Source organism: Nomascus leucogenys, chromosome 1a, assembly GCF_006542625.1.
Source record: "Nomascus leucogenys isolate Asia chromosome 1a, Asia_NLE_v1, whole genome shotgun sequence".
Lineage (NCBI taxonomy): Eukaryota > Metazoa > Chordata > Mammalia > Primates > Hylobatidae > Nomascus > Nomascus leucogenys.
Window position 1 is genome coordinate 63,118,618 of NC_044381.1, and position 12,570 is coordinate 63,131,187.

Here is a 12,570-nt window from a genome sequence, read left to right on the forward strand (position 1 = left end):
CATGTTCAAAAGCTCTACTCCATCTTCATCTCTATTTTCATGGATTCATTGTTCACCGTGGCATACATATAAATCACAAATTAAGCTAATTAATAGATACCTTGAAAGTGAGTCAATTTCATTGTCCCAATATTTTTTATATCCTTATCTTATTTAACTGTAAGACCTGTTGAGTTTTAGAAATGGAAAGTCCGTGACTAACTCAGCCACATATACTATGTTTTGTTATTTAGGTGGTGAATATGCCTATTTGTTTCCCAGAAAATGAACCAAACTCTTTTCAAACATAAAATTACTTCCATGTTTCTGCTTGGTTTTTCTATAATATATTCCTGCTTTGAGTCTTAAAGTTGAAACTATATAGAACCAAAGTTTCAAATGTATTAGTGAAACATGCTTTAGGGTAAATTGGTGCCGCCTATGGCTCAAAAATGTCACACTCACACCAAGTCTCAAAAAAATAGCCTATCATCCTCTTATTGGTTCCATCTGTGCTTTGTTACTTCTTTTTCCCTGTCTTCTTTTGGAGTGTTATTACTTCACTTCATCTCTCTTGTTGTTTTTTTTTAAAAAGTAATTTAGTGATTGTTACTGTAGTTGTTGCTTTGGGACCTACAGCATAACACTAACTTTTCACAGTCTACTTTTCAGTATTCATCAATAGTGTAAAAACCTTAAAACTGTGCCCTTCTATTGCCTTTCCCTGCCTTTATGCTAATGCTATAATATATTTTACTTATATATGTTATAAATTCTACAATGTATTATTATTGTTATAAAAGTCAGTTGTCTTTTAAATAGTTTTAAATAATAGCAAAATATACATTTACCCATGCAATTACTGCCCCCCAAAAATTTGTTAAATAATGCCTAACCTCAGGCAGCCCACTTTCTGTCACATAATGCTTGACTAGGTGATTGACCCCCTGAACAATAATAAGAGTGTTCAGTAGACTCTTGTGTTAAAATTGGCTCTTGACACTTGTGACAAACTCTTGGTCTATGGCCTAATACACCACATTCACTTTGCTATGTTACCATTCTTTTGTTGAATGTACTCCTTTTTAATGTTTGCTTCTTTCAAACCAGTCTCCTAAACACAACCACTTGGTAATAATTCATCCACTCAACAAATGCTTACTGAGCAAGGACTAGGACTCCTGACTGCAAATAAACTTCTCTTCAGTGCAGAGACATGTGTGCAAATGGAAGTAATGAAGGATTGGAAGTGGCATCCTAGAATGCCTTAAGCTTAGAGAATCATAGGGGCATGAAGAGAAAGCAAGGGTCGGATCCTAGTTATATTATAGAAAAGAGCTTCTTAAATGGCACATGTCTACTGAAAGTCTTCTAGTTTGTTCACCAAGCAGAGGGAAGGGTATTTCAGCAAGGAACTGAATGAACAAAGGCAGATGGACTAGAAGCAACATAAAGGATCCTGACACGAGCAACATGCTCAGCACAACTAGGGCATCAGGTATGTGGGATTGGGTCATGCTGTGATGGTGGGAGTGCAGTCAGCAAGAGATAAGAATAAAGAAAGGAGTGATGGAAAACCAAGTCTCGTATGTTTTCACTAATAAGTAGGAGCTAAGCTATGAGGATGCAAAGGCATAAGTATGATATAATGGACTAAGGGGATTTGTGGGGGAAGGTTGGGAGGATGGTTGGGTACAATGTTGGGTACAATGTACACTGCTCGGATGACAGGTGCACTAAAATCTCAGAAATCACCACTATAGAACTTATCCATGTCACCAAAGACCACCTGTACTCCAAAAACGATTGAAATAAAAATAAATTTTTTTAAAGTGTTGGGAGTGTGACATCAGCAGTCTTTGAATGCCCTGCTAAGAATTTTTAGCTTTATGTCATAGGGAATCAAGGCCACTTTAAACGTTCTAATATGGAGAGTGATATAATCAGGCATGGAAGATGGCCTGAACAGCTGCACAGAGACTAGAATGAAAGGAGGGATGGACAGGACCAGAATCAAGAAGACTAGCAAAAAAAGGACTGTAATAGTAGATGCCACAGGCTGAACAAAGGCTGACAGTGAGGACAGAGAAAGAGAAGTAGATAGGAGGAAGAAGCCATGTGGCAGAGGACTTTTCACTGTCTGGCAGATCATATGTTTTACTTACTTTTGCTCTGTCTTCCTTTTCTAGAATGCAAGTTCTATAAAGGCAGGGAATTGTTGTCAGTGTGGTTCACTGCTCCATCCCCAGCACCTAAATGGTGCCTGGCACAGAAGAGATACTCAATAAATATGCCCAATAACAAATCAACTACATGCAAGAGGGTAAGGGTGACAAGTACAATGCACAGATTTCTGACTTTTAAGGGGGCACAAAATGAGAGCAAGCACATACACAGGAAAGCTGGTTGGCAGGCAGGTTGGTGGGATGGAGAAAAGGGGACCATATCAGTTTGAAAGATTTTGCTTCTCTTTAACATGAGAATCAAAATTCCATCTAGCCTAAGGTAATCTGTCCACAAGAGAGCAGAAGATATAATATATCAAACTGAATTCGGAGGAAAAGTGTTTTTTTAACAAAATGTTTTGATGTTGAGTTTTTTGGGATTTTGAAGAAGAATCTCACTGTATTCCATAGTGCTTTGATAAGATCAACCACCACATTGCAAACATCCAAAAGTTTTAGGGTGCATGTTGAAAATACCAATTTTATAGTAAATAAATATCAGACTTTATTAAATCACCTACAAAATGATTAAATTAATAACTTTTACTTCTACCCAATTTAAAATATTTTTCTATTAAACTTCATATTGGTGAGATTTGATAGAATGAGCATATATGCCTATCTCCCTTCCTCCTCCTCATCCTCAAATAACACAAAAAAAGACAAAATCACAAATATATATATCTCCTAAGCAGACTCTATAAGTGCTCATCATGAAGGGAGAGGGAAAAGTATACCACGTTGTGAGACAAGAAATTTTTAGCAATTTCTGGAATGTTAAAGGAGGTATAGAGACTAGTGTTTCAGATCCAGCCCAGTGGCTGACACCCGTGATCCCAACACTTTGGGAGGCCAAGATGGGCAGATCACTTGAGCCCGGGTGAAACCCTGTCTCTAAAAAACATACAAAAGTTAGCCGGGCATGGTGGTGTGCACCTGTAGCCCCAGCTATTCAGGAGGCTGAAGCAGAAGTATCACCTGAGCCTTGGGAGGTTGAGGCTGCAGTGAGCCAAGATCATGCACTCCAGCCTGGGAGACAGAGTGAGACCCTGTCTCAAAAAAAAAAAAAAAAAAAAAAAAGAGGAAGGAAGGGACGGAGGGAGAGAAGGAGGGAGGGAGAGAGAGAGAGAGAAAAGGAAGAAAAGATGGAGGTAGAGAGGGAGAGAAAGAGGGAGGGAAGGAAGGAGGAAGGAAGGAAGGAGGAAGGAAGAAGGAAGGAAGGAAGGAAGGAAGGAAGGAAGGAAAGGAGTTTCCAGGAAGGAAGGCAGGAAGGGAGGGAGGGAGTGAGGGAGGAAGGAAGGAGTTTCCAGGAAGGAAGGAAGGGAGGGAGGGAGGGAGGGGTTTCCAAATTATTCTAGGAGAAAAGTATACACTATGAACAGTTATTTCAGTTACCATACAGGATTAAAATAAAGGCAGGGAACAGGAAAGGGCCCTGACAGTAAAATCAGAATAATAAATTAAAGAATTCCCTTCAGAGTAGTTCATAGGCCAAGAAATTCCATATCTACGAAGTTTATTTTACTGATATACTCACCCATGTGCATATACAGATATTCACTGCAATGGTGTTTGTAATAGCAAAAGATTGAAAATGACCCAAATGTTCATTAGCAGAAGACTGGCTATTCTACAGCCAACAAAGAATGATATATGTGTATATATACATATAATTATGATATATATGTATATATACATATATCATTATTTGTATATATGTATATATACATATATGTGGTTTTACATATGTATGTGTATATATACATATATGTGGTTTTACATATGTATGTGTATATATACACATGTGTATATATTACATATATAATACATGTATATATGTATTAATATGTATATACACAGATATATACCCATATATATATACACATATACCTAACCATATAAACATATATATGTATATGGTTAAGTAATTTATAGGATATATATATAAATCCACTGTAATATTAAAAACACAATTTTTAGTAAAAGGAAATAAATTACCTACATTTAAAAATGAATGAAAATGACAAAGTACATATAAAAAATGTGAGATACATCATTTTAAATGCATTAACTAGAAAACAAGAAAGAATAAAAATAAATTGACTAGGAAGTCAACTTAAGATTCTATGAAAAGAACAGCTAAGGAAGCAAAAGTAGAAGAAATGAATGGATAATGATAAAAGATAATACTTTAAACTCTATATAATAATATTGGGCCAGGCATGTTGGTTCATGCCTGTAATCCCAACACTTTGAGAGGCCAAGGTGTGAGGATGGCTTAAGTCCAAGAGTTTGAGATTGCTCTGGGCAACATAGTGAGACCCCCATCTCTACAAAAGGTTAAAAATTTAGCAGAGAGTGGTGGTGCATGACTGTAGTCCCAGCTACTCAGGAGGCTGAGGTGGGAGGATCACTTGAGCCCGGGAGTTCAAGGTTATAGTGAGCTATGATCATGCACTGCACTCCAGCCTGGGCAACAGAGTGAGACCTTGTCTCAGAAAATAACAATAATAATAATATTGATCAATACAATGAAAAACTGATTCTTTGAAATGACCATGATTTTGATATAGTGAAAAATAGAGAAGAATGAAAAAATGTCATATAATTCTAGATATAAAAGAGATTTTAAAACAGTAAGAGAATTCTATGTACAACTAAATAACAATAAATGTGAAAATTTGAAATTTTGGGATTTGATATGTCGACATAAAATTTCTTGATTTTGATATTCTTAACAACACTGGGTCTTATTTGCTAATATTTTATTTAGGATGAAATAAAATATTAGCAAAATGTTGATGAAATGCTCGATTATCTAGAAAAACATGAACTTGAGTCAAGGAGAGGCAGAAAATCTCAACTGATCAATAACTGTTGAAGAAATTATAAAGATGATCAGCAATCTATCCGTAAAAATGGTCCAGCACCAAACAGCATATAAACATCCTACTAACTCTGCCAGACGCAGGTGAATTCCTTTGTTATAGGGACTGTTCTGCTACATGAAGGGGAAAACGTTCCCAACTCAGAAGGTTAGCGTAGCTCTAATACCCAAACCAGATAAGACTGGTGACAGGTACCAACCTCACTCACAAACATCATTGCAAAAATCCTAAATAAAATATTAGCAAATAAGATCCAGTGTTGCTAAGAATAATGCATCAAAATCAAGGAATTTTATGTTGACATATCATCTCCCAAAACTACTATTTTAATTCACATTCCCTCCAAGAATATTTAAGAATACCTGTTTTTTCCATCTCTGCCAACATTGATGGGTGATAGGAAAGGAAGGCCTTAGTTTTTCTTCTTTCACTTTTTTTCTGAAGCAGATATAAAAAATGTGTAATTAATATTTTTAAACATTCAAATTTCAAATAAAATAAAAATGGAGTGCTGATGAATACATAATATCTCAGGTCAGTCCAGGCAAGATTATAATGTAACCTTGTCTTTGGAGCCTCCAGCCTCCCGTTGGTCCTCCCTTTTCCTCTTTTTAAGGCATCCTTCCTCCCACACCCTGGGTCACTCCCAGGTCCTTGGGTTCTGAAACCAGCACAAGGATGGGGCATGAACACGTGAGCAACCATTGCCCCCACTTCGGTTTTCCAGAAAAACTGTGAAGCCCTGTTGTACCAAAATATTCCAAGGCCGTTTCCTCAGAAACCACATAGCAACACTACATTTATACATCTTCCTTTCCCCAACCTCAAACCTAAATCTGTTGCTAGGAAAACCTGATAATCTTATATTTCAGGGTAAATTTAATGTTATCTATTTGTTGCCTCAGAAGAATTTCCATCTGAAATGTGATCTTTATGAAGCAAAATTTTAGTCATCAGCAGAACAAGTCAGATGGTTAAGGAATTCTATTTGATGCCTAATTTCTTAATTCTAAACAATGAACTCTGATGTTATCCTGAGTGTCTTCAGCTTGCTGCCAGCTAAGTACATGATATATGATAATATCTTTCAGACCATAGCCAACACTGGCTTAAAGAATTGACTTAAAGGGCCAGCCAAAATTTTACCTCTGTTCCCTGGTTCTTTCTCCAGTGGACCCCAAATTTTCCCCTTAATTCAGGAATCCCTTCCTGAGTTCAGAGCATAGAATAGTTCCCTCTCAACTTCCAAGTGGAAACTTTGGGGGCATTAATAGCTGTTTGGGATAATGTCCAGATGGCACCTTGGCCAAACCTGTGGTTAAGCAGAAGCAGATTTCTGGAAAATTTAATTGAATTGGGACACACCTCCACCTGACAGTCCTTACCAGAGGTCACAACTATAACCTATGATCCAAATATAGCAGATAGATGGAGTTTGTTTGGCTCTTTATATTTTTTAACTTTTTTAGATCAGGGCATACATGGTGGCTCACACCTGTAATCCCAGCACTTTGGGAGGCCAAGACCAGGAGTTCAGGACCAGCCTGGGCAACATAATGAAACCCCATCTCTACCAAAAAAAAAAAAAAAGAGAGAGAGAAAGAAAAAGAGAGAAAAGGAAGGAAAAGAAGGAAGGAAGCTGAGCATGGTGGCACAGGCCTGTAGTCTCAGCTACTCAGGAGGCTGAAGTGGAAGGATTGTTTGAACCCAGGAGATTGAGGCTGCAGTGAGCTATGATCGTACCACTGTACTCCAGCCAGAGTGACAGAACAAGACCTTGTCTCAAAAAAAAATTGTTTTCAGTTCAAATATCTATGAAGGCATTTCAGTTTGCAATTTCTGCCTTACCCTCATCCCAGGCTCTGACCTTAGGACGTAAACATGTACAAGAGTCAAGTGTTCATGTTATCTTATTCTTCCCTCTCCTTATTTTTTTTCCCAAGTTATAAAGGTGAGAGTTATTCAATTCCAATCACAGCTGTTATTCTAGCTCATTGTGTGACCTTAGACAAGTTACCTTGTCTTTAGGTGGTGGACTAGAAGTTTTCTAAGGCAACTAATTAACAGTCTATGGTTCTGTGTGTCTATTCTCACTACCATAGTGATAAAACCTAGACTTATAGATTAGCAAATATGATTGTTTACTTCCTATGTAGTTGGAAATAAATAAGCACCATTATTATCCCATTCTAGAGATAAGCTCGAGGCATGAAACAGTTGAGTACTAGAATAACTCAAATGTGGATATTCAAGCAATATTTTGGCTTTTTTTCTATAGCCTCCTCTGATGTGGAAAACAAACTCTTCATTATTGTTATGCATTGTTTGGAACTTTTTCTTTCCCTCTTTCTCTGCCATCAGTTATCACTGCCCCAGAAGTTGAGAGTTATGCCTGACGCCACATAACTATGTTGTTTATGTACAAAATGATACTCCATTATGTCAGCCACTCTCTGTCCACATCAGTCAATCTATGGACTCTGTGACAATCTCAGTGTTCCAGGGCCAAATACGAAGTCAGATGTACTCCACCAACACTGTAATGGACTTTACCCACTTACTCTGCTTGAAGTTATCCTCTGCTCTATTAAATGGGTCTGTGACTAGCTGTCCTGTACAATTTAGGAGTTATGGAACTGGATAGCTTAGCTGTATTAATTTCTCCATCTATATCTAATATAAATGTTCATATTAATGATGTTTTGATTGCATAGTCATACATATCCATCCTCATGTAATTCATATATTTATTTTATGTATTTACATAAAACCAGAAAGAATGGAAGGTAACATAATTTAAAATATGCATTGCTATGCCTGACTCATAGCAAGGGCCCCAAAATCATAGTTTTATTTTTTTATTGGGGGTCCAGGCTGTCTTAGTCTATTCAGGCTGCTCTAACAAAATACAATAAAATGGGTAGCTTACAAACAACAGAAGTTTATATCATACAGTTCTGGAGGCTCAGAAGTCCAAAATCAAGGCAGCACAGATTCAAGTGGTTCATAAACAGCAGTTCTAGCTGTGTCCTCATGTGGTGGAAAGTGGAAGGGAGAGGCCTTTCATAATGGCACTAATTTTATAATGACTATTAATCATCACCTAATGACCTCCAAAAGACTCACCTCCTAAAGCTATCACATTGGTGAGTAGGTTTCAACATATGCACTTTGGGGGAAAACGACCATTAGACCATAGTGGGGTGCATATGGTTATGACCAAAACAATGCAACTGTAAGTGGTCTGTGTTTGGAAACTACTGAGGCATCTCCCTCTTAATAAATCGTAGAGCTCTCTCATCGGATTCTTGTTATGTGTGCTTGCCCTGTGGTTAAGAATCTACTTTGTAGATAAAGAGATAGTCTCTGCTAAGATGTAGTCTCATTGATTTAATTTCTCTTGGGGGAAAAATGCTTTGCTAATGATCACCTTGTCTCAAATTGCAGATTACAGTATTTCGGATGGGATCAGAAGGACACCAGGACATTGATTTAGCTATCCTGACAGCTTTACTCAAAGGTAAAAGAGTTTCTGTGTCCAGAGAGTGTGAAAATAATTTAAACAAATTAATACAGTGACCTTATGTCTCCTAATAATAGATATAATCCCAAATGATACTATGACACAATAAATTATTGATAACATAGGGGTCTCTCCTGTAAGATAGTTACTGCTATTAAATTATCCCAGAATAGATGTTACAGTGTGACTCAATTTTATGATTTAAGTATACTACAGTTTAGTTATGTCCATTGAATTATAAACATATATAAAGAAAAAGGCTGACATAATATGTAAGACACAATGTTATCTGAGGTTATTTAATAGTAATTTTTACCCTATCTACTTTCAAAAACCATTTGATATGGCATATGTGTGGGTATATGTGTGTGTGATATATATACACACAATAATAAATACCTTAAAACACACAATAATATATTAAAATGGAAAATCAAAAACCATTGAGAGGAAGGAGAAGGAAAAAAATTATGGTACTGTACTTATAATAGAGCATTAAATTAAAGCTTCCTGGAAGTCAAAGCAAAAATGATAATACTCTGAGTTGTAACTTGTTTTGAAGGTGGGTATTTATCCTATTCTCTAGTCCCAATAATACAAAGTCCTCTATCTGTCCTCATCCTTGGAGCCATATGAAGAGCAGTTTCCTTTAGGTTCTGTGGATTAAATCCAATCCTTCCTGTGCTTTACAAAGTACATTACATTTGACTAATAATTTGCAGGGTTAAACAGAAGGAAGTTTCCCCTGTTCAGTGCTGAAATTCAAACTAGAACTATAAGACAAAACAAATCACAGACTTGTTGAATGTGGTTCTGAGTTAGAAATGTCTCCTACATTCTCTCTTAGCCTCATAGTTTGTTTGTCTGCTGTAGCATCATGGTTGGTCACTACCTGTTTGTCATCTCCCTAGATAGGGCAGAGAATGTGTCTCATTCATTACTACCTTCTTAACACCTCACACAATCCTTAATATATGTCAACATTCAATCAAGTTTTGTTTAATAAACGAAGGGATGAGTGGATTACTCAATGATTCAGTGATAGATTCAGCATTCCAAAATTAAAACTCAGAATACCAACTATTTCATTCATTTTCCAGTGTATCTACTCTTCTTCTACTATTAATATTCTCTTGAGGACCCATCATGTGCTGCTGTGCTCAACTCTTTACAAATACTGTAAACATTATATATTTCAACAACCAAATGATATAGGAGCTATTTTTAATTCCCATTTTACAGATGGAGTAAGTTGAGCTACAAGAAGTTAAGTAATTTGCTAAAGGTTAAAATGCTAATTAGTAAGCTTGGCCTTAGGTCCAAGTATGTCTAACTCTTCACTATACCATGTAACCCCTCTGACAATACTAGTTTGTCAGTTCTCTTCACCGACTCTCCAAGTGTATATATGCACGTTCATTCAAAATCCTGATTGCGATTTAGAAGTTTTGCAATCCCATGAATCATATCATGTGTCCAGCTTGAGAACTGCTGCTCTAAAGCATTGTATCCCAATGAACTAAGAAATACAAAGGCTTTGCAGAAGAATCCTGGGACCAGGGACCAGGCATGGACTGAACCACAAAGCATACTGCAGGCCCCACTCTCCCCTTATCAGAGACAAAAATAAAAATTGAGGCAAGTTACCCTATATTTGCCACTCTCAAATAAAGATATTTTAAAGTAATAATGTCAGTAACTGACATTTATTGAGAACTTACTATGTGCCAAACACTGTGTTGGATGCATTCCATGTATACATTTGTTTATTCTTTTTTTTTTTAGAGTTTTTTTGTTTTTCTTTATTAAACAAATTATTTTTGGTAGAGATGGGGTCTTGCTATGTTGCTTAGGCCGGTCTTTTTTTTTTTTATTATACTTTAGGTTTTAGGGTACATGTGCACAATGTGCAGGTTTGTTACATATGTATCCATGTGCGGTGTTGGTTTGCTGCACCCATTAACTCGTCATTTAGCATTAGGTAGATCTCCTAATGCTGTCCCACCCCCCTCCCGCCAACCCACAACAATCCCGGGAGTGTGATGTTCCCCTTCCTGTGTCCATGAGTTCTCATTGTTCAGTTCCCATCTATGAGTGAGAACATGCCGTGTTTGGCTTTTGTCCTTGCAATAGTTTACTGAGAATGATGGTTTCCAGTTTCATCCATGTCCCTACAAAGGATATGAACTCATCCTTTTTTATGGCTGCATAGTATTCCATGGTGTATATGTGCCACATTTTCTTAATCCAGTCTATCGTTGTTGGACATTTGGGTTGGTTCCAAGTCTTTGCTATTGTGAATAGTGCCGCAATAAACATACATGTGCATGTGTCTTTATAGCAGCATGATTTGTAGTCCTTTGGGTATATACCCAGTAATGGGATGGCTGGGTCAAATGGTATTTCTAGTTCTAGATCCCTGAGGAATCGCCACACTGACTTCCACAATGGTTGAACTAGTTTACAGTCCCACGAACAGTGTAAAAGTGTTCCTATTTCTCCACATCCTCTTCACCACCTGTTGTTTCCTGACATTTTAATGATCGCCATTCTAACTGGTGAGAGATGGTATCTCATTGTGGTTTTGATTTGCATTTCTCTGATGGCCAGTGATGATGAGCATTTTTTCATGTGTTTTTTGTCTGCGTAAATGTCTTCTTTTGAGAAGTGTCTGTTCATGTCATTTGCCCGCTTTTAATGGGATTGTTTGTTTTTTTCTTGTAAATTTGTTTGAGTTCATTGTAGATTCTGGATATTAGCCCTTTGTCAGATGAGTAGGTTGCAAAAATTTTCTCCCATTCTGTAGGTTGCCTGTTCACTCTGATGGTAGTTTCTTTTGCTGTGCAGAAGCTCTTTAGTTTAATTAGATCCCATTTGTCAATTTTGGCTTTTGTTGCCATTGCTTTTGGTGTTTTAGACATGAAGTCCTTGCCCATGCCTGTGTCCTGAATGGTATTGCCTAGGCTTTCTTCTAGGGTTTTTATGGTTTTAGGTCTAACGTGTAAGTCTTTAATCCATCTTGAATTAATTTTTATATAAGGTGTAAGGAAGGGATCCAGTTTCAGCTTTCTACATATGGCTAGCCAGTTTTCCCAGCACCATTTATTAAATAGGGAATCCTTTCCCCATTTCTTGTTTTTGTCAGGTTTGTCAAAGATCAGATAGTAGTAGATATGCGGCATTATTTCTGAGGGCTCTGTTCTGTTCCATTGATCTGTGTCTCTGTTGTGTTACCAGTACCATGCTGTTTTGGTTACTGTAGCCTTGTAGTATAGTTTGAAGTCAGATAGCGTGATGCCTCCAGCTTTGTTCTTTTGGCTTAGGATTGACTTGGAGATGCGGGCTCTTTTTTGGTTCCATATGAACTTTAAAGTAGTTTTCTCCAGTTCTGTGAAGAAAGTCATTAGTAGCTTGATGGGGGTGGCATTGAATCTATAAATTACCTTGGGCAGTATGGCCATTTTCATGATATTGATTCTTCCAACCCATGAGCATGGAATGTTCTTCCATTTGTTTGTATCCTCTTTTATTTCATTGAGCAGTGGTTTGTAGTTCTTCTTGAAGAGGTCCTTCGCATCCCTTGTAAGTTGGATTCCTAGGTATTTTATTCTCTTTGAAGCCATTGTGAATGGGAGTTCACTCATGATTTGGCTCTCTGTTTGTCTGTGATTGGTGTACAAGAATGCTTGTGATTTTTGTACATTGATTTTGTATCCTGAGACTTTGCTGAAGTTGCTAATCAGCTTAAGGAGATTTTGGGCTGAGACAATGGGGTTTTCTAGATATACAATCATGTCATCTGCAAACAGGGACAATTTGACTTCCTCTTTTCCTAATTGAATATCCTTTATTTCCTTCTCCTGCCTGATTGCCCTGGCCAGAACTTCCAGCACTATGTTGAATAGGAGTGGTGAGAGAGGGCATCCCTGTCTTGTGCCAGTTTTCAAAGGGAATG

General features: G+C 37.3%; 1 protein-coding gene and 1 long non-coding RNA gene across 17 annotated transcripts in view; one reads left to right on the top strand and one right to left on the bottom strand.

Annotated features, from left to right (window-relative positions):
- TRPM3 (transient receptor potential cation channel subfamily M member 3) overlaps positions 1–12,570 on the top strand; it is a 920,678-nt gene that overhangs the window by 747,109 nt on the left and 160,999 nt on the right. For all 16 annotated transcript variants that reach the window (XM_030810005.1, XM_030810016.1, XM_030810007.1 and 13 more), the window contains exon 9: positions 8,540–8,612. In XM_030810005.1, the coding sequence (XP_030665865.1) occupies positions 8,540–8,612 (73 nt within the window). The remainder of the gene's footprint in view (positions 1–8,539; positions 8,613–12,570) is intronic.
- LOC115834639 overlaps positions 1–12,570 on the bottom strand; it is a 47,203-nt gene that overhangs the window by 19,072 nt on the left and 15,561 nt on the right. Inside the window, exon 2 of the long non-coding RNA XR_004029551.1 lies at positions 5,455–5,530. This is a non-coding gene — a long non-coding RNA (uncharacterized LOC115834639). The remainder of the gene's footprint in view (positions 1–5,454; positions 5,531–12,570) is intronic.